The sequence below is a fragment of the Xiphophorus maculatus genome, chromosome 1 (genome assembly GCF_002775205.1).
Source record: "Xiphophorus maculatus strain JP 163 A chromosome 1, X_maculatus-5.0-male, whole genome shotgun sequence".
Lineage (NCBI taxonomy): Eukaryota > Metazoa > Chordata > Actinopteri > Cyprinodontiformes > Poeciliidae > Xiphophorus > Xiphophorus maculatus.
In genome coordinates, this window is record NC_036443.1 from 14,141,562 (window position 1) to 14,163,104 (window position 21,543).

Genomic DNA, 21,543 nt, shown 5'->3' on the forward strand with positions numbered 1-21,543 from the left:
AATTTAAATTTTTCAGTGCTTCCAGTCTTTCCAAGACAGCATATAAAAAGTGGTTTTGGACATTTCTGTCTACTTTATATAAAAGAGTAACACACCAACTCACAAAACAATTTATTTAGACATATTATCACACTATCTTACATTTTTTGCTTCAAAACATGCTGAACAGAAAGTGGAAATGTGCAAATAGTAAATGGTGACTTTAAATCTGTCTAGTTAACCATGAAAATAAAATGTAAAGTCAAAGATGTAAGTGGGGTATTGATATGAAAAACTAAACTTCCAATTTTAAACCCTGTGTGAAATATCTCAGTGCCAGTTTTGAAATGTTTAGCCCTGTTGGGTTTATGCCCTGGCTTTTCTTTGGCGGCGGCGTAGGATGAAAGCCGCTGTGTCCCATTCGTTGGGAGGAAGCATGTGAGGCCCGTTATGGATGCAGAGAATGGTCATCTCCTCGGCGTACTGCAGATTCTGCAGCAGCTACCGACAAAAAAGAAACAAAAATACTAAGAGTTCAGAACCTGAGAGAAGAAAAAAAATACAACTTCCTCTGATGGGTGCCAAAACAGAAAACAGGTTTTTTTATCCAAGAACCATTGAGATGCAAAGATTTTTATTTAGAGGCAAGAAATATTAAGTTAAAACACAAAAGGGTCATGAGCTAAATAATTAAAAAAAAAAAAAAAAAAGACAGATAAACTAACTTTAGTGGTTGAGTATTTCACAAAAGCTGCTCTGCGGAGCAGGAAGTGACACCAACTGCGGTCAATCAAGTAGACATACTTACTTTTGGCGTGATGAAGAAGTACTGAGACGTCGTCTCTTTGCAGGCGGTCCGGACCACAATGTCAAACACTCTCCTTTCATTTACAGGATCCATTCCCTAGGAAACAAAACACACACAGACACAGATATTCACCTAAAAAAAAAAAAAAAAACTTACTCCAGCTGCATTTCTTTCTGCCGCACCTTTTAGATCGACTTCACATTGGGCTGTCATTTATACTGTAAATAAAAGTATAATTAAGAACAAAGTGTACCTGGTTGATCTCATCCACCACTCTGAAGGGGCAGCGGTTCAGCTCCTGCAAGGCCATCAGATAAAGCATTGTGGAGACGCTGCGCTCTCCTCCGCTCTGATGGTGCGGCGTGAGCTCGTGAAGCTGCGTGCTGCTGTGGAACTTCACACGAATGCGAATCCCGTACTTGTCGTATTCCTCCTGAAGGAAAGCACAACAGCAAATATGAAACAATTCCACCGAAAGAGATTTGAGAGTAGGCAAAAGTCAAGCAATCAACAAGGTTTGTGCAAGATGTTTTAAAAGCGCTGAAGGGAAATATCTGAGAATATTTACCTTTTTATTGAAAATATGGTTCAATCTACATACATAATAATTGATTCTAATGATCAATCCCACTTATGATTTATCTCTGTACTTTGTGTTGCCCCTGATTGTTTTTTACCTCATTCTCTGAGTGCAAATCCACCTCTCCTGCACACTCCATGGAGCGGAAGAAGTCACTGAACTTGTCATTTATCTGTTCCACCAGCTGCTTCAGAGGGTTCAGCCAGCGTTCCTTCGCCTGTAACACACACACACACACACACACATCACTATTAGAAAAACTACAGACAATACGAATTCAATAGAACTGCTGCTCATAACATAATGCACCTCAGATATATTCTGCCTGTAGGCATTCAAGGAGTCTGTCTTATTTTGAAGCTCTTTCTCCAGATGTTTGATCTCCTGCTCTCTCCTGTTGTACTCCTCAACAACCTTCACCACAGGGTCAAACAGGACAAATGTTTACACTCCAACACAAGAAAACTGCAAATAAACAAATTCTTTTTGGTCTACTTTTGGTTTTGTGTTTTTGCAGTGAAATAATCACAATAATAAGCTTAGGTTTCTTCATTAGTGACAAAATCCCTGTTTTTACTTGCGGTTTTCTTACAAGTAGCCAAGTTAAACAAGTTTTTGACTCTCTTACGCTTTCACTGAGACCAGTGAAGCACTCGGCTCTGGAGCGTTCCTCGTTCAGCATGGCATCGACCTCATCCAGCGTGTCGGGCAGTTTGCTGAAAGCCTGCATTAACATAACAGCTAATAAATATACATCAGCCACAAAAGGTTTTCACGCCATATGACCAGGACGATATTCTGTCGGAAGATATGAAGATGGAGAATGAAGACCAACATGGCGCAGGTCTTCTGATAACGCCTCGTCTGGCTGCATCCGACAGTTGGACTTCGCCCTCTTCAGCAGGCCTTTGCACTGTTCAGTCAGCTGGAGCTTCCTCAGCTCCAGACGGCTGCATCTTTGCTGCAATGAGAAGGTAAATGAAGGCCGTGCCATCAGATCCTCGGTAGAAACGCGGCAGCAATCCAGCAGTGCGTTGCTCAGCTTACTTCCATGGTTTTAAATTCAGAGGCACTGTCCCTGCAGTCGTTTTCCAGCTTGTTCTTCTCTGCTGTTAACCCCGCCATCTCCAAAGCCAGATGCACCTTCTCCATCGTCAGCTTGGCTCTCAGCTGCAGACGATGAGAAGATGGTGGAAGTGTTAATGCGCAGTGCAGAATGTAGTGTTGCTCTGCAGCATGCGAACACATTGCATCATAGAAATGGCAGATCTTTAAGGGCTTTAAACCCCCCCACATATAGGAAACGCAGGATGATCTTGAACGTGTTTTGTTTCAAGGTTGAATATTTCATACCTTCATTTGAGCCACGATTGCTGTAGCTATGGTGACCTTCAGGAAATTGACAGCCTTAATTTTTTCTTTAGTTTCCTCTTCAACTTTTTTCAGATCGACAACATTCTGCTCCATCTGCTTCAGACTAAAAACATACAATAAAAGGATTAGATTGTTCTTAAAGTTTAAATTTGCCCCATCTATGCCACTTTAAAGAGATGTGCTTTCATTAAAGTATGAAAATATGTCAATATTTACAAAAAACACCCCTCTGTCCTTTCCCCACAGGCTTACCTGTCCTGTTTTGTGCTGATTTTCTGTTCCAGTTGTCTCCTCTTCCCCTTCAGCTCAGAGAGACGTTTCTTCTCTGATAACAGTTCGTTTTCTTTGCGATCCAGAGCGGCAGCCTCCTTTTCCAGGGCCTTCATTTGCTCATCAATCTCTCGCAGTCTTGACTCACAGGCCTAATTGGAACAGAGATGAACAAGACGGATTGAAGTCCTAAGAAACAAACCCAACATTCTGTATTTGAACCAAGATTCCCGAACCATGATGGCTGAAGAAAAGGGTTTGGGTTTTGCTTTCAGGTTTGCTTTAATATGAAGTTCTTACCTTCATCTGCTGCTCCACTTGCCGTTTCTCCTCAGCATCCACGGTTATTGAGAGGTACTGAGAGGCGTGCAAAGCCGAGTTGCTGGTACTTATCTTGTTGGAATAGAAGGACCTTTTTACATTGTACCTCTCATCTGTTGTGTATAACACCCTAAGGTAGGGCTCCTCAATCACCTGAGAGAACATTGAAAACAATAAGTTAGAGACCTTTCTAAAAATGTAAACAAAAATTTGAAAGAAAGGCAACGCTTCCTTAAAAAAAAAAAAAAAAAATCTAGAGAAATGCACCATGTTGATTACAAAACATTAAAATGACATTTTTGGAATAGACCTGTCACAATAACAAATTTTGCTGGATGATAAATTGTCCAAGTAATTATTGTGATAAACGATAATATTTTTTGAGACTATTTTCGAGCATTACATTCATAAATTTGCTTCGCCTCAAAGACCGATGTACTTTAATTTGTAAGGAACACTTAACATTGGAACTGGAAGGAATCTTAAAATAAAACACAACAACCAAAAACAATAAATAAAATGGATTATGATTTCTCCATAAACAAAAATGCCCTTCAAAAAACATAGAATGAGCTCAATTTCTGAATTGAAATTGTTGAGCTTATTTTAACTTATATGTGATTAGTTGATTAATTCCTTATTGCGACGGGCTTATATGGGAATTAAAATATTTTCCCCAGATTTATTTGAAAGTCTTATAAAGGATTGGACAGAAATAAGAACAGGACCGTACCGTTTTGATGAGAGCTTTGGTCTGTTCGTTTCCCACTGGCACATCGTGCACCTTGTACTGGAAGCAAAGGTAACTCATCACCTCATCAGGAGCATCAAACATCTCACGGAGGTAAGTGAAGAAGCCAAAACGTCTGCAAACGTAAACGTTTCTTAAACCACTATAATAACTCCATGCTAATCCGTGAAATCTGTTCATACAAACAAGTTCAATAGTAGGAAAACAACTGGGTGCACAATTTTGAATATAATGCCCACCCATTATGCACTTTGTTGATGAAATTCATTTAAATTCTTTGCACAATCAGACCAACCAGAAAAAGAAGGAATCAAATGCATAATTAAAGTCCCTAATTAATAAAATATTCATAGAGGTAAGGAGTGTGCATAAGACCAGCCCTTTGTCTTGAATCTGTAGAAGTCATCAAGTCCCTTAAACCTTCCTGACTTTAGAAATACAAAAGTGTGGTGATGTATTTTTTTTATATTTCACAAAATCATGGTACAGACATCTCATACACACCTTGGACCACTTTTGTTAAACTTGTGTGAAGAATGAACAAAGTTATGTTCCATAGGGTCCCTGTTCAGGAACATTTAATACAATCTATTTGGGACACAGCCTGCAGACCGTCGGTATACATTACACAATTTGACCTTCAGGAAAATAAAATCTCTCACCTCAGGGACTCGATGTTTCGGGATGGCGCCCGCTTGGAACACGACTCCGGTGGAGCAGAAATGGAGTTAACTTTCAAGTTCATTTTGTCACGGACCTGTGGACAAGGAGTGGTCGCAAAGCAAATTTTGCTTTTAGACTCAGTCAGAGGAAATGTCGAAGCCGCAGGTTAGACAGTGAGCACAACCCGGACCTCGGTCATAAACTTCTCCATGTCGTTCTTCCTCTGGAAAACGAACGCCCGCAGGTCGTGGAAGGAGATGTGGCTCTCCACATACTTGGCAAATTCGGGATTCTTTACATTCACCTGTGGGACAGAAGGAAGAGTTACAATTGAAGCCCAAAAGCAAAAATCACAAATGATAATGCAGCCATTTTTGATCAATTTCAGCTTCTCAGTTTAGTATGAAATCAGCACTTTTCTTTGACTTTTCCTGAATATAAACCATCTTTTCTACACTATATGAGTGGGACTCACCACCAGCATCATGGGTTCATGGACATTTCCTTCAAAGAGCTCTCGGTTCTTCCTCAGCCACTGGAGGGCAGCATGTGTATCCTTGTGGCGTCCTCGCAGCTTCTCTTCTTTGGCGTTCATTATGTTGTTCATGTCCTTAAGCTTCCTTACCAACACTACAAATAAGCAAAAAAATAAAAACATGCAATCTTTGCACAAATTGCAAAGATTGCAAATTGTGCAGCTTTAAAAAAAAAAAGTTCCTGCAATTTTTTTTTTCTAGATCAAACTTGAAATCTGACTTTTCGACTCGGCGCTGATGTTGTCGCCCTCCCTGCGCAGGTCCGCCCTCTCTCCTTCGATCTTTGCTCTCTCCACCTGGATGCGCCTCAGCTCCATGTTGACGGCGTTGATCTGTGGCGTCACGTCCGGCTGGTCACTGATTTTGGCCAGCTCCAACTTCAGGTCCTCGATGGTCAGTCTGGTGTTATTGATCCGCTTCTGGTGGTCCTCCTCTTCGGTCTGCTTCAGTCGCAGGTTCTGTTTAATGTCGTCGATCTGTAGCGGAGAGTGAGCCGTGCGGAACGTTACTTCATGCCTGTGTTTTTCTGTTTTGTTGAAATCTCTTTTTTTTTTAAAAAAAAAAAAGATCAAACAAGTGGCATTTCTTGTCGGAGAATCAGTCTTGCCTCTTTGTGTTTCCGATCCAGCTGATCTTGTTTCTGTTTGCACTTCACAGAGGCCTCTTTGATTGCTGCAGTCTGAAAAACAAACCTCATTTTAATGATAATCGAAGATTATAGAAAGTTCAGTACTAATACCTGGGTAGAAAAACAAATGGATGACAGAAGGGCGGATGGATGTTTAACAGAACGGGATAGGATATGAAGCATAACATTTCAATTATTTTTCCATATATCCTTCCAACTTCAGTATGTTTAAAACATTGTATTTAAGTTACTTTAATTTTCTAATATAAATCACTTGTAGCAAGAAGTTACAGAAAGTAAATGTAACAGAAAAGGTATCATTATATTCATGATAACTTTGTCACCTTGGCCTTCATTTGCGACTCGTTGGGCTTCAGCTGGTCGTCAATCTGCTGGATCTTCTTCAACATGGGCGCCTGCGCCTGCCTCAGGGCAGACAGCTGCTTTTTGGCCTCTTCCCGCTCCATCTTCAAGCCCTCCAGCTCCTTACGTGCGGTCTCATACTCCTAGTCCCACGGCCAAAAGAGTACAGTTATTTCACGACTGGACTGAATTTCCCTTCCCTCTTGTGTTGTGTGCATCGTCTCAACAACTCACCACCCACGGCTTCTTCTTTTCTAGCAACTCAATGACATCCAGGTGCCTTTTCTTTTCGTAATAACGGTTTACGTCGATCTTGTTCCTCTCGTTCCTCTGCTTGGCCTTTTCTAGGAAGCTCGCCTTCTCCTTCACAACATTCTACAGAAAAACAACCCACGCCATCAGAAACCTGACCCAACGTTGTAACTTTCACAAGAACTAACACTAAACTTACATCCAGTAACACTACAGTGTAGCTGATCATGACATCTTGTATACAGAAATTAGAGGATTATCTAATCTTCTCTTTCTTACCTCCAGCTCTCGCTCTTTGTTGCGAAAGTTTTTGAGCTCGCAGTGGTACTCGTACATTTCTGGTGGCCCAACTGACTTCTCAGTTGCCTCGAGAAGTTCAATTTTGGACATCTTTGCAAACTCTCCAACTTTTTCCTGCAAAGGATCAAGGAACGGTCTGATATTAATGTGGGGGGAGGGAAACATTCAAAACTTTATTTACCACATTTGAAGGCTTTGGTTATGTTCAATTTTATTTTGGGGCATCACTGTTGAATAGAAATATACACCCTTCTTTTTGGATTTTGTAAAAGGTTATGAAAACAATGTATCACTTTACTTTCACTTCACACTTACGGTCACATCAAACTGCCAATAAAATACATTAAGAACTCAAACTATAATATAATAATACATAAAACAGTCTAAGGGGATGGAAGACTTTTTTTAAAGCTATTTAATCATACTCTACATCAACCTACCTGAGGTAGAAACTGGCAGAGGTTGCTGACTTGGATCTGGAGAGCTTTCACCTCCTCCTCCACTTTTTTCTGGTTGCTGATTCCACCATTTATCATCCACAGCGACTGATTGTTCTCCACATGGATCTCTCGGCTAATTACCAAATTACCTCCATTTTTAAACCTTTGTGAATTTACACAATGAAAAGTTACATTTTGGCCACTTAAAAGATTAATAATCTAGTAACAAGACTATACACTGGAACTTTCTTAAAAACAAAAGGTGTTCGTAAAATGAAAGTGTTGACTATCACTTACAGCTCTATCTCAACAAAACCTTTTTGACAGCCACGTTTCACATAAAGCCCAACCTAAACACACAAACAAATCTGTTAATAATCATGAACTACAAAAAAAATGACAGGTGCAAAATAGAAAGGTGAATGTGTAGTTTTAATCCATAAATGCTAATGTGTTTTTAATAATATTGACATTATAGTTCTTTCTTTAGAAAAAGGAGGGTAAAGTGGAAATAATTCCACAAAGCTGGGCTCCATACTGACCTTTACATTTATACATAATTTTTTTATAAGACACAGATCAAACAATATTACTGTAGCTTCCAACAGCTAATTGCCAAAAATATTTAATATCTGCATCATTTACATCAGCTGTCTAACACATATTTAAAAATAAAGATCGAAATAGATTCATCATGTGTGAAGCCTTGGTTGGGATTCTACTTTTTACCTTGTCTCCTCTGCCCAGAGTTACAGTCCGGCCAGCCAGAACCAGGCATATGGCGCACACAATGCTGGACTTTCCGGTTCCGTTGGCTCCAACAATCATGTTCAGATTTGGCCCAGGACGCACCACAGAGTAGTCGTATGTCCTGTCAGTGCACAAAAGGAGACATCTAAGTTTGTCCTGCTGTATTTCAGAGCACAAGTGAAAAATCAAACTGATAATCAACCGTGATTATCAGTTTGATTTCAGACTGATGATGTGTTGGGCTCTTTCTCTGTCTGGTTCTGTTCCGTTAGTTTTAGATGAAGAAAATATTCCAGCCACTATTCTAATTCTGCTGGCATACAATGGAACCCAAGCGGCCCCAATTATAAGATTGTGCAAACGTTTTAACAAGGTTTTAACCAGATTAAAGCCTCTAACATGCAAAATATGAATAACGATGGTAACATCTTGTGATTGTATTTGTACTAAAGTGACTCTTAAAAATCCTTTACAAATGAATGGAAGCTCCTTGAACCTTCTCATGTTACAGCTTCCAAGTCATGTATTGCATTTGGGTTTTATATGATAAAATACATGCCTTAATAAATCTCTTTCAAATGCAATTAAAAGAGATTCTCAACGACCTAGTTTGCGGTTTTATAACCACTTTTTCTAGCAAAACAACTAATTATTAGTCAGACTGGATTTAGAGGCCCAGTGAACAGCAATTTTCAAGTCCTTCCACAAGTTTTAGATTAGATTTTAAATCTAGGCTTTGACTGAGCCATTTGAATAGATACACTGGCTTCCATCTAAACCACCGCCTTCTTTCTCTGGCAATATGTTTAGCTTCACTGTCTTGCTACAAAGTGAATATATAAGTCAGTCTTGTGGCTTCTGCGGCGCTATAGAACATCCTCCCTACAGCGTGCCAGTACACCGTGGGGGTGGGTGTGTTTAGAGTGAAGAGCAGACTGCTCTGTGTTAGTTTATTTGCATCTGGTCCAAAGATTTACATTTTGGTCCCATCTGATCAAAGCACCTGCTCTCACATGTTTGTCGTGTTCACTGTATGGCTTTTTGCTAATATAAAAGAGGCTACCTACTTAAACAGTGGAATCCTTCTGTTTTATCGGACGGGTATATTGGTGGCATGTATGACTAATCTCCTGAAAAACAGATTCTCCCACCTGAGCTGTGGATTTCTGCAGTTCCTGGTTTACTGTAAGTGTCTTGGTTGCTTCTCTGATTGTTGCTCTCCTTTCCTTCGTCTGCCAGTGAAGGTGGACAGCCTCATATTGACGGTTTAACAGAGTTGCTATACTAATTTAATTTAGAAAAGGTCAACCGAAGAACGCTAAATGTGATGCTCAAATCTGTTCTATAACCTCTCTGCAACTTTAGGCTGTTTGGTGTGCTTCATGATTTATTATCACTAATAAACGTGATGCCTCTGCAGAACAGCTGGATTTAAACTGAGATTAAATTACACAAAAGGGAACTGTATTTACAAATTATGAGACAAATTATGAGACATTTGAATTCTTTATTTTATTCAGAAGCGAAAGGGGGTTGAATATAAATGAATTAGATAGTTTTTAGATTTTAACTAGTAAAATAATCTGAAATCCAAGTATCAATCTTCTTTACTTCTACTTATTTATATGCTACATCCGTAGTAACAGTCCATCACATAAAACACATACAAAATACAGCTAACCTTCCCAAAATGACGTGACAGATTTAATAAAAGACTTCAACATGCATGAGTAGTTTGTAAAAACAAAAAAAGCTAGTGCCCTGACTATGAGCCAGAGTTAGCGAGCTTAATAAGCTCGTTAGTGCCTGCTGTGGAGCCTGTTGGTTTGTTGTCGCTCATTTCAGTGTCGCAGCCTTTCGTTCCAAAAAAGCAAAAAAATAAAACTCCAATAAAGGCCGTGGGTGGTAACAGGTGGTTTGGGATTTGTACGCACTTTGACTTGATTCATTTATTGTAAAAGTAGAAATAAAGGTCTTGTAAGTTAGTTGAAATGAAAAATAATCTCAATTTGATGTTTGAAGGTGTAAACAAAACAAGTGTAAATAAGTGTTCAAGTGGTCAAAAGAAAAATCATTCTACCAAACCTCCCGTCCACACCAGACATCTACCAAACAATCCACACAGCACCAAGCACCCCGTGTGTTCTTAATTACTCAAATTGGTGGGCGGGTCTGACAATTAACGTAATCCAAACAATAGACCCTTTTCACATGACGTCACACAACTTCCGTTTTGGCTCGAAGCTGTGTATCCTTAGTTCCGGTGTACATAGTAAGTAATGATAAAGTTGTCTATTTCATATATATATATATATATATATATATATATATATATATATATATATATATAGAGAGAGAGAGAGAGAGAGAGAGAGAGATGTATAAATCTGACAGCATATGTTGATCAGACAGATCACCGGAGCATGGAGTTTACACAGTCTCTAAAACATTTGCCTAAAATAAGATTTGAAGATATATCACGATTTGCAAACCAGTTCTCTCTGACAAAAAAATCTAAATTAGACAAAGGCTACAAATTCTTCACCGAACAATACCTGTTTGACTATGAAGGTAGGTATTTTTGTTTTGCGTAACCGTTAGCTTAGCATTAGTGAATTTTGTTAGCTAGCTAACTACGTGACATAACTGTTCCTTAACCAGAACTTTTTACTGTTTTTGAACTATAACGTTTTAGGCTCTAATCTTGATCAGATTATTAAATTATAGACTGGAGTTGCCACTCATCCCATAAAATAGGGATTTGTTTGTTATAAGCAGAGATGTCCGGTGCCGCCGCTGCTTTGTAATGCCTTTAATCGGACCACTTTTTCGGTAACGAATAATCTAACGAGTTCGTATTTCAAATCCAGTAATCAGATTAAAGTTATTTATCCAAATCATTGCACATTAATATTTTCTTGTGTATTTATTTTTATTCCTTCTTTGCGTCTTTGGGAGAGACTCTGTGACAGTTAGCAGTGACAGAAACATGAACAGTGCATGGAGATGCGCATTTTGTTGCTGGAAAAACAGAAATATCGTCAAGCCCAACTGTTATTTGTGGCTTTTGTCTTGTTTTTATTTTCCATTAATACAGAAAATGAACCTCTAAACGTTACAGCGCTGACAGAGAGTATATTTTTCCTAAATGTGGCTAAAGCTGCTGCTAGGTGGTTTACTCTCCGATCGGAGGCTGTTTATTTTATACACAGATAGAGAATGGTGAATTTACAATGATTAGTAACAGCTATCTAACACTTAAAGCTGTTATTATTAAACTTACCTTTTATTATATCCTTAAGATTATGAGAATGCGGGAAGTTTTCAGCTTGGTTCCCAAGGCAAAATCACACCGGAAGTAAAGATACCCAGTTTTGAGTTATGGCGGCCATTGTCTGACGTCACTGTGAAAAGGGTCTATTCCAAATATAAAAATTAATTACAAATTTTGATACTAAATTAACTTAAATATATTCCAACTACCCAAAGAACAAAACAAAATTGGTAGAAATTATAAATTACAAAACCTTAGCATAAATGGCCACGACATTCAGACTTGTTCATATCTAAAGAGTTTATGAAAGTTTCATAAACTTTAAACATTAGCCGTAGCTAATGTGTTAGCGGGTAGCCTGGCAGCCCTCTGTGTCAATGTAACTAAAGGGTTTTTTTTTTTGTTTTGTTTTTGTTTTTCAGCCAGCGGCAGTTTAAGCTCACAGCCGTTGGTCTCAGCGGCTGGCTGACAGAGTAGGAAGCACGACTTACAGGAAGCTTTTCATCGTGATGCGAAGTATGGAGCCCTCCACGAAGGAGCCAGCCTCTCCTGCTCCTTCGGGGCCCCTGGATGAGCTCGCAGAAACCGTTTGTGAGCCGCTGGAGACGAGGCTAAGCCGCTGTCTTTTACTGGGCTCCGCCATGACGAGAAAAAGAAAAGGAATTTGGAAGAAAACAGGACGAGATTCGGAGAGCAGCCGCACTCCCGCGTCTTGCTAAGTTTTTCAAGAAACGCGATTGGACCATTAAGGTCACGTGTATATACAAATTATGACGTCAAAGGAAACGCTCTACACGTGGGAGTTGTAGTTCGTAAAGCGCGAACCCGTAGTGTTTTTACTTATTTTCATTTTAAGTGGCGGCATTATGGTAACGTGTATTTTCCAGGGAGATTTCATAGCACAGTGAAGGACCTATGTTACCTTCACTTCTTTAAAAAATGCTGCATATCAAACATAGCTTAAAAACAATCGACTTTGAAATTTGGCGCCTTGAAATTGCCCTCTTTCTTTCGCACGTCATCACAGCAAAGCTCCTCCATTATGCCGTTAACAACCATTCTTATTCAGATATGGTTCATGATTGGTGATTTTTTTTTTCTTTTATCTGCACTGTGGAGAAAAATCTGGATTTTTTTTGGATGATGTAGGTCATGTTCTCCGCAATTCGGGCACGGGAACCCGCCTTCAGTTCGTATTAAAATTATTTTACGGTACAGTAGTTATTTGTAAAAAAAAAAAAAAAAAAAAAAATGTTTATACAGTACTTTTTATTTGTTAAACAAATGTTTGGGCCTGTAAAAAGGTTTTGTTCTTTGGTTGCAATGTATTATGGAGTATTTCATTGTATAATAATTGTAAAAAAAATAATAATAATAAAGGTTACTACTTCGCGGATTTCGCCTATCTCGGGTTCTTTTTGGAACGTAACCCCCGAGAAAAACGAGGGTTCACTGTACATACAAAACGCGAAAATATCACTTCCTTCATCAGAATATCCTATCCATTTAAAATGAAAAGCAATCGCAGATGTTTGCGCTAATCCTTTTATGAGAATATCCTACCTCTAAAAAACTATTTTAAATACAGAGGTATTTGTAACACAATGTGTCCACCGGATTGCGCAGGTCGCTGTGCACCTGAAATGATACTATATGCTTAATATAAACTATTACACAGCTTCAATATCTGACATAATATCACTACCAACATGCTCTTTTTAGCACCCAAATCAATCAATCAATCAGGCAGGTGATCCCTCAGAGGATAAGCATGTTGGATAACGGATAGGTGGATTTCTGTTGCCATTTGCACATTCCAATTTGAGTTTTTTCCTCCCCTCACTTCTTATAGTCTGTTTTTTTTTATTTTTACAAATATACATGTCCATGTTTATGCTTGTAGTTATCCTACTCGGTTGTGCATTTCTTCGAATTAGACTACTTGCCATTTTTAAAAACTGTAGCCTTTTCTTATTGTAACTTTGCCCTTGTTTTATAGTACGTTACTTCTAATTGTATACTTTTACACAACTGCACGATTCGATTTGCTTGTCACTTTGCTCACACCTGAATTTCTTCAATGAAGGACATTTATGGGGTAAAGTTACTATCCCATTAAAAAAAAAAAAACTTATGCAGAAAACACAATGAGGAAAGGAGAGGAGGATACAATGAAAGACCAGAAAGTAAAGAAAAAGAGGGAGGACTTTAGGAGTGAACAAAGAAAATGGCAGATGTAAAGGCAGAGACGCAGGAGCCCCAAGGCTCCTTACACGAGGGAGGGAACAACTAGAGTATGAGGTGCGGGGCAGGAATGCTGAAAACAGTCTTGTAAGACAAGATAAATCTTTATTGTCATTGTCACAAGGACAACGAAATTCAAATTCAATTCTATTGTATGGCGTTGTTTTCTTTATCTAGACTTAATCAGGCCTGGACGACACTGAAACTAAAGTCAGTCATCTTTTCCCGGCTTTGGGAACCGTGTCCAGGCTTCCTCGCTTTTCCCCGGCTGTGGTGAGATCAGAATCGCCTCTGGACTCATTGTCCATCGTGAGGCCCGAAGCAAAGCTCGGGCCCAACCAGAACTAGTATATCTGATCAATTCATCACTTCTGACCACAGCACGAAGCGTGGAGGGCCTGTGAGGGTTGTTTCTCGCCGGCTGCTCACCGCCACGGAGGCTGCAGAGCGCGTTTCCTATCATCTCCGACCGGAGCAGAGCCCAACTCGGGTCGGATCAAATAAGATCACTGTGTAGGTTATAACAGAAAGAAAGACAGACACACACTCATCACACACTCACACACGCGCTCTCCATTCACACTGTGGGGATTATGCACTTCCGCATCCGGATTAAAAGGTAACGGCCGCGTGGAATCACGGGACATAAGTAACAAACTGTAGGACATTGCCCTCTTGTGGTCATTGATGAGAACAACAACCTAATTTAATTTCGCTTTAATTATTTTGTTTACTTAAAAAGAATGAACTAAGAATTTTTTAGTTCTATAGAAAGTAAAAACGAAAAAAAGTGCATGAGATGAATCTGTTATAGTAAACCACAGCACATCCAGCCACAATGAAACGTAAAACTTTTATTTCTTTATTGGTGTAAACATTTAATTTCTGACTTTATATCAGCGTTTGCAAAGGACATTGATATACAAAATATGTGAAAAGGCAAAACTTAATGGGAGAAAGAATAATTAAAAATAAAACAGATTTTTTTTTTCTTTATTAATAAAAAGGCACAAAAACTATCAAAATGCAAAAGTATATAAACAGCAACTAGTTACAAGTATTTGGGCTAATTATTTGGGAATGACTATTATAATAAAGAAAGAAAATTAGAAAACTGTTCTATCTACAAATTATGTCTTTTTTAATATGTATATATATTTTTAAAAAGAAGCAACAACATAATGACAAATACATAGCACCATACATGTATGTAGTTAAATATAATAATGCTTTAGATGATGGAATAATTTGCTTAGTTGTTTGCTATAGATAATATCAGTCAACAGATCTGGAAAACAGACCTGACTAGATGTCAACACAAATTACATCTGCTCAATCATTTTCCTCTTATCAGTATTTTCAATTCAGTTTGAGAAAAAACATCATCAATTCAACTTTAACACAGAACATACCAAAACGTTTGGGATTTGCAACAGAACAGCCACGTTAGAAAGGATTTTACCATCTTTAACTTGGTGTAGGGACTTAAGGGGGAGGTTAATTGTTCCAGCCCAAAAGCCACAACTACCAGGTAACCACTGCTGTTCTTTGAGAGAGGAGTCAACTGATAATAGCCCAGCCCCACATTAGTTTTAAGTTGTATTTGCGTCTGAGGTAATTAACTTATCTAGGATTGTGAGCCCTGTGGGGGGTTGTGAGGTAATCTTGAATGGCGTAATAAGATTTGAGAGCCTACTACCACCGAATGCTGCTAGCAGCACACCGAACCTTTAGGTCCCTCACCAACAACGACATGGTGACCTTGAATGGAGGAAAGAAACAGATCAGACTGAGCGAGGTCGTGGGACTCCTTTTAATGATGGATTGAACCTGAAGCACCGTGACTGGGACGGGGAAAACAGTGGAGCTCCATCATCCTGCCATGGATGGATCAGGTGTTAAAAAAGTGAGTTACTGCTGACTGTTTTCTTAGATCGCAGTCGCGGAGCAAAGAGAGAGGTCAGCGTCTGGTCTGGCGACCATCTGCCTGACAATTGGCTGACTTTGGTCGGCTCACATTGAGTTGCAGTAATGGTTTAGATTGATATCTGTGCAGAAACTTTTATGTTACTGAGAAAAGGATGATAGAAAATATTACATCTGTTCCTTATGTAGTGTTATATGTTTGAATAGTACAGTCTGTGCTGCTGTTTTTAATCAATATCTAAAAAATTTGATGTGTATTGTCCTTTTAATAATCCACACTTATACTAGTAGAAGTTATACTAGTAATTTAACATAAAAAACATTGCAAACCTAACTTTATATTTAACCTACTGAAAATGATTACATAATGAGGCTGTCGCTATGGCATTGCAACTGCACACCAGGATGTTTCCTTTTTTAGGTTTTTAAAATAAACAAATGCATTTAAATTTCAGCTTTTCAGCTGCATCGCATGCTTATCTACTGAACCAAAACCCACTGGATGTGTTACTCTGCCCAGTTTTGCTTTTTCTTTTGCTAAATTAGACCCTCAGTTTGCTCCACTGCAATGTTTCCCTGTCATCAAAAGATGTAAATCAGATGGACTAGTTTATCTGTGGGACTCTCTCGTCAGATCTGCAGGTTTGACTTGGAACAATGACTTCTATCAGATCAGACACCTGACACTTTATCTCTCAGCTCAGCTTTCTTGCAGCGGGCCCCGGGGAGAAACGGGATAGGGAGGGTTACTGTGTGTGTGTCCGCGACAGAAAAAGTGAAAGGCACAATCCCTGGAGACAAAAAGCCAGAGGATTATTATGCTCAGCAACGGGGCAGTTTTCCACAGAAACTTCTTCAACACAAAAACCAATTGGTTGCTCCGACTTTGAAGCTGGCTGCTCAGACAGTAAGTACCATCTGCCGTCCGCTTGGCATGATCCTCTTCCTTCAGGTTATCTGATTTCAGTGCACAGGCTCGGGGTCACTGTGTGATTTGTAACAGAGGCTTTTATACGGTATGCTGCTTTGTTTGCACTGAAATACACGAGGAATATGTAAACTATATTCTTGCTTTGTATGAAGACCGTCGGACCAAAGCGACACGCGCCTGTGACGGGGGCTGTTATATCACCTCTGTAAACAAAGCTGACCTGCTTAAGCAGCACGGCAGCCGCTGTCTTTTTTAGCCTTTATCTAATTATATCTTTTATCCAAGAAAATGCACGAAACAGAGATGATTTAACTCAACCCTTCTGGCTCAGCAGAGCAGAGCCATGCTTTACAAACCTGTTAGATTGTAAAAAAAAAAAAAAAAAATCATTTACCAGAAATATTATTAACCCGATTGTTTTCTCTCTCTCTCTCATTTCAATTTTCACAGAAACCAGGATATGGAAATCACAAAAGAGGTATCATAAAGCACGAGCACGGGGGGGGAGAGGGTTCAAAGTATTTTCAAAGGGCCAAATAGGGGGGCCACTGGTTGTCTTGGGGCGGTGAACAACAACTAACAGCCATATCAGAATGTTTTTAATGCAAAAAGTGTTGCAAAATTTGCCCACTATTAAGGAGAAAACATGCATGGGCACAAATAAATTTTAGACTAAATTAGAAACCTGCTTTAGCCTCTCTTAAATTCCCATATATGTTGAATATAAAAGTGCTCCTGTGTCTGTGGAGGGGGGCTTTGTTTATTATGTTGTTGTAATATTTGGCGGACTGTGGAGTTAGTGATGAACATTGAAAATCGCCACATGATAAAGGAGAAAAATTAGTTTAAGTATGTAAAAACACAAAAGAAACTGTTAAGCAGTGTAAATATGAGTGGGGCCATAACTGTTTTAGTTATCAATCACTCTATTGATTATTCTACTGATTAATTGGCTATAAATTTTGGCAAATTCTACAAATTTTTCATCTAATCTGCAGAATTAAATAAGCTTCTTTCATATAGTATCAAAAACAGTTAAAAAATGCAAACAAATAATTTAATTCCTTTTTTAAGTAAAAAAGTAAAAATGTTATTGCCTAAAATACAATAACATCATTTAGCGCATCTAGAGTTATTAAAATGCTGAAGTATACTAAAGAAAATACTTTTAACATCAACGTGTGAAAAGTTCGGCCCTTTCTGATCAACTTAATATCAGTACAATGTAGGGCTGATTATATTTTTGCATTAACCAATTAATGAAGACCCTTAACTGGAGAATTTCATTACAGATTATGAAATGCTAAAACTGCTGCTTCTGGGTGTAAAATATTTACAGATGAAGTTTTTTTTAATATTAAATGTTCATGTAGTCGTACAGTTTTGTATTAATTACTGCTCTGAATATGTTGTTCTTTCACCAAATGTCCTCTTTCTGAGTCTATAAAGTCCAGTTAACAATTAATCAATTAGCTAACAATTAGCTATTTCAGTAATCAATCTGATTAATCTTTTTGGCCCTAAAAATGACACAGTTGGGGGAAAATATTTGGCTGACACTAAAAGAAATTGACAGAGGAATCAAAATTTAGGGGACAATTTTATTTATTTATTTCATTTTTATTATGTAGTGGATTTGAGGCATGGACTGAGCAAATTAACTAATCTAGCAATAAAACAAGGTGGATGTTAGACTGGTAATAGATAAAGTTATCTTTATCATTTACTACTAAATCAGAACACGTTCTATTCAACTAGCTATTTACCAATCCGCAAGTTTAATATAGTGCACAGTCAAACTAAGCATGGTTTTAACATTACCAAGTTGTCTAAGCGCTAACTTTGACATCTTCTCAATTGTTCCTTAGAGATGCCCGTTGGACCTTTGTCTCTGGCTCATAATTCTGCAGTCGACGGCAGCGGATCAGAAATCATTCAGCTCAGAAAAATCAACGGCTCCTCAGCAGAGACGCCGAGCTACCAGCACCTCCACCGGGAGCTGCTGCTCAGCCACAAACGGTAAGTGAAGTAAAACCAGCCAAGTCGTGCCAGTGAGCCAACAATGGCAGTAAAAACAATAAAAATCTGTACTGCCTGGTTATCACATCAGTCACTTTGCCTTAGATGACGTGAAAAATTTGTGAATAAATACCTTTAAATAATGTGTTGAAGTTGGACTGTCAACAAAACTTTCCAACTATGAAGTTTTCTCTTGGCATGTGTGCCAGTGGCGTGTTTGTCAACCTGTCTTGTGTTCATTCAAATTTATTTCTGGGCTCTCATGCCAGAAACTGCCCTAATCTGCCTTCAAATTTGGTTACATCGTGGGCCGGCCCTCGGTCAAACACCGACTGCACGTTGCTGTTAGAGTGTCTGGTTGTTTCTTGTCTGAGTGAGCGCTCTACGGTTGTGGCTGCTCAGAGGCCTGCTGCTGGAGGAGAAGCCAGAACTGAAGCGGGTTCTGGAGCAGCGCAGACTGGAGCTGCACAGGGAGGAGGAGATGGCCCAACGACGGCCCTCCGACCTGGAGACGGAGCTCCGAAAGAGGCAGCAGAAGCTACAAGAGGTCAGGAACTCAGAGACCGCCGAGACGTGATTCCCCAGACTATTAATCCCCGCAGCGGTGCACAAACTGTGTTTAATTTATTGAGACTTTAAATGAACGTCCAAACCAAAGAAGAATCCAATTGTGAAGTGGAAGTGGCGATGTTTTTTCCAAATTAAAGCCTGGAAACTGTGGTGTGCATTTTAATTCACCACTCTTAAGTCTGATTAGATCAAAATTATTTCCAAAACCACTTGTTTAATAAACAGAAAGCTAGCCCTGCTGTAACTTAGCATAAACCAATTGTGGTTGGGTCATAAAACAATATTCCAAGCTTGGAACACCTCGTGGAGAATCGTTCAATTCATCATCCTACAAAAGCGAACAACAGCAAACACAGTAAGATGATTGGTGTAGAGAGCTGAATCGACACGAGTTGATTTGCAACACTGGAAGAAAAACAAGATCAAAGTTTAATCATGTGTTAGGAAAGTCAAAGTGTAGATTCAACGGAGAATCTCTGCTAACACTTAAAAGTGAATGATATTTGAGACATAAAGCTAAATAGTTGCAGATGTCCTTACTTAAAAAAGCAAATAAATAATATTGAAACGCACATATTATTTTCCTTCCACTTCACAATCCTGTCCGACTTTGTGTTTGTCTATCCCACGTAATCTCTGTATCAAAAAACATTGAAGTTTGTGGAATTTCTTAACAAAATTTCATGTCAAAGTTGTTTGTTTTTTTTCTGTGTCCAACTCAACTTGTTTCTACAGTATGAGCAGGAGGAGATAAGGCAGCGGGAAAACCAGAACAAGATCCCAGAGTTTGTTCGCGTCAGAGAGAACCTGAGGCGCACGCAGACGTTCGATCAGCCCTGATCTGCTCCCATCAGCCAGTGCGGCCTCTCACCGTTGTGGCCCTAAAAATATTTTCTGCACACAGCCTGCTGAGCTGCAACAACAAACCAGATTCACCGGCGTAATTTAACATTTGCTAATTCACTGTTAATTGCAATGAGAAATTTATTTCTGGAGGCTAAAACTTTGTCCACTTTTCAAAGGAATATTTTTTTGTTTAAAAAACCCCCAACTCATTCACAGTTTTGTTCTTGGTGAGGGGTGAAGTGCTCAGTTGTTTTTCTTTTTTTTCTTTTTTTTTTACTAAAACTCATGGATTATTATTGGCTGAATGAAGGCAGCGATGTTCTGATTCTGAATGTTTTTTATGTTTTTTATGCCTGTTCCATCCTCAGTTTTCTGTTTCAGTCCTAATATCATCATGTCGTGTTCTGTCAGATCCTTTACAATGTAAGTATTAAAAGAAATATTTTCAACAGCACTGTTTTATATTAGTAAGACGAACCTCCCAACATTACTAAAACTACAAGTTTGTTTACTTGTTTCTGTCATGGCTTTTGGATTTTTAGTTTGTCTGTGTGTGTGTGTGAGAGAGAGAGAGAGAGAGAGAGTGCTGTGGAAATAAAAAGTTTTATGGTTTGGACTGATGCGTTTCTGTACCAGAGCTATTGAAAGCAGCATTGATTTGCAGGCAGCTCTTGTCCCTCAGGACGCTCATGGTTCTTTCACAGGGATGTGGGACTTCGTTTAATTAGCTAATCTTTTCATTCCATCGTGGGCTGAGAGGAGAAAGGACAGGCCATCTGCTGGAGGCTTTCAGGAACGTGTAAGCTGGGAACGCCCCAGGGTCTGGTTAAAGCACTGGAGACATTCTGGATGGTCAGCTGAGGGCTCAAATCGACCTTGTAGAATTATTTCTTGGAGCATTTCAGCGGCAAATTCAAGACATAATTCATTGAACAATTCTTTGAACCTCATAATCATGACTGAATCTGATAGTGTGACTTTAAACACTGAAATTTAACTTTGAATCGAATAGTTAGCAATAAGATATACAGTATATTACTGAATCTTGTAATTATGACTTTGAAAGTTTAAATTATTACATAATGAAAACTCAGTCATAGAGTCCCATTTTATTTTTCCTCTTTCAAGTGACAGAAATGAACTCCTATTAAAAAAATACCTACACTTAGGACTTAAAGCATTAATTGATACTTAAAGTTGTGGCCAGTGAATTGATTATGGCCTAGTGAAAGTTTTCTAATTTTATAAATTAGAATAAGACTCTTCATATAAGAGTAGCTTTGACATGCATTTATATGTATTCAGACAACAGATTTTTTTATTGTTTAAAAGAAAAATCTCATTTTAAAGATTCAGGGACTCAAAAGTCATGACTACAAATATGCTCTCTCTGATATGTTGAAGGGAAAAGAAGATCAGTGGGGTGAAAAGATGAAATATGGTCTGTTTGTATACATCTTGTCTTATTTTATTTAAAACTGCTCCTCGTTGCAATAAATCTGAAAGTAAAACATGTCTATCCACAGCGATCATGTTTTGTTGGGCTGTTTAGTAGAGATAGATGCTTAAGGAAATGACATTGAGCCTCTTTATGCTGTTCTGCTCTGGATCCTCTTACTTTTATAAAGTCTTACTCTTTCGTGACAAAGCACAAAGTTACACTTTGACAGCTTTTAGTTGAATTTGTTACGCCCTGGAAATAAATGTCTGAAAAGAAA

The 21,543-nt window shown here is 38.7% G+C and overlaps 2 protein-coding genes and 1 non-coding gene across 5 annotated transcripts; 1 reads left to right on the forward strand and 2 right to left on the reverse strand.

Annotated features, from left to right (window-relative positions):
• Positions 1-98: 98 nt before the first annotated feature.
• Positions 99-12,039, reverse strand: smc5 (structural maintenance of chromosomes 5). Of its 2 annotated transcripts, none has more exons than XM_023335527.1 (24): positions 11,781-12,039; positions 7,995-8,136; positions 7,563-7,615; positions 7,266-7,428; positions 6,805-6,939; positions 6,508-6,648; positions 6,255-6,416; positions 5,890-5,961; positions 5,503-5,758; positions 5,222-5,376; positions 4,937-5,050; positions 4,746-4,840; positions 4,066-4,198; positions 3,312-3,485; positions 2,994-3,163; positions 2,721-2,844; positions 2,415-2,537; positions 2,203-2,328; positions 1,996-2,091; positions 1,677-1,781; positions 1,465-1,584; positions 1,041-1,220; positions 788-883; positions 99-480 (listed from the first exon to the last, which is right to left on the reverse strand). In XM_023335527.1, the coding sequence occupies exons 1-24, from the start codon at positions 11,930-11,932 to the stop codon at positions 346-348; spliced, it is 3,222 nt and encodes a 1,073-aa protein (XP_023191295.1). In that variant the 5' UTR covers positions 11,933-12,039; the 3' UTR covers positions 99-345. The 2 variants fall into 2 exon arrangements, with proteins under 2 accessions (XP_023191295.1, XP_023191301.1); XM_023335533.1 differs by having other exon boundaries at positions 1,996-2,108; positions 2,160-2,328.
• Positions 12,040-13,807: 1,768 nt separating this feature from the next.
• LOC111610050 lies at positions 13,808-14,119 on the reverse strand. Its single transcript, XR_002753476.1, has one exon.
• Positions 14,120-15,240: 1,121 nt separating this feature from the next.
• Positions 15,241-20,438, forward strand: LOC102231682 (protein FAM107B-like). 2 transcript variants are annotated; one of them, XM_023330579.1, is made up of 5 exons: positions 15,241-15,439; positions 16,841-16,868; positions 18,259-18,409; positions 18,812-18,956; positions 19,715-20,438. In XM_023330579.1, the coding sequence occupies exons 1-5, from the start codon at positions 15,416-15,418 to the stop codon at positions 19,817-19,819; spliced, it is 453 nt and encodes a 150-aa protein (XP_023186347.1). In that variant the 5' UTR covers positions 15,241-15,415; the 3' UTR covers positions 19,820-20,438. The 2 variants fall into 2 exon arrangements, with proteins under 2 accessions (XP_023186347.1, XP_005801456.1); XM_005801399.2 differs by lacking the exon at positions 15,241-15,439 and adding an exon at positions 15,461-16,366.
• Positions 20,439-21,543: the final 1,105 nt, after the last annotated feature.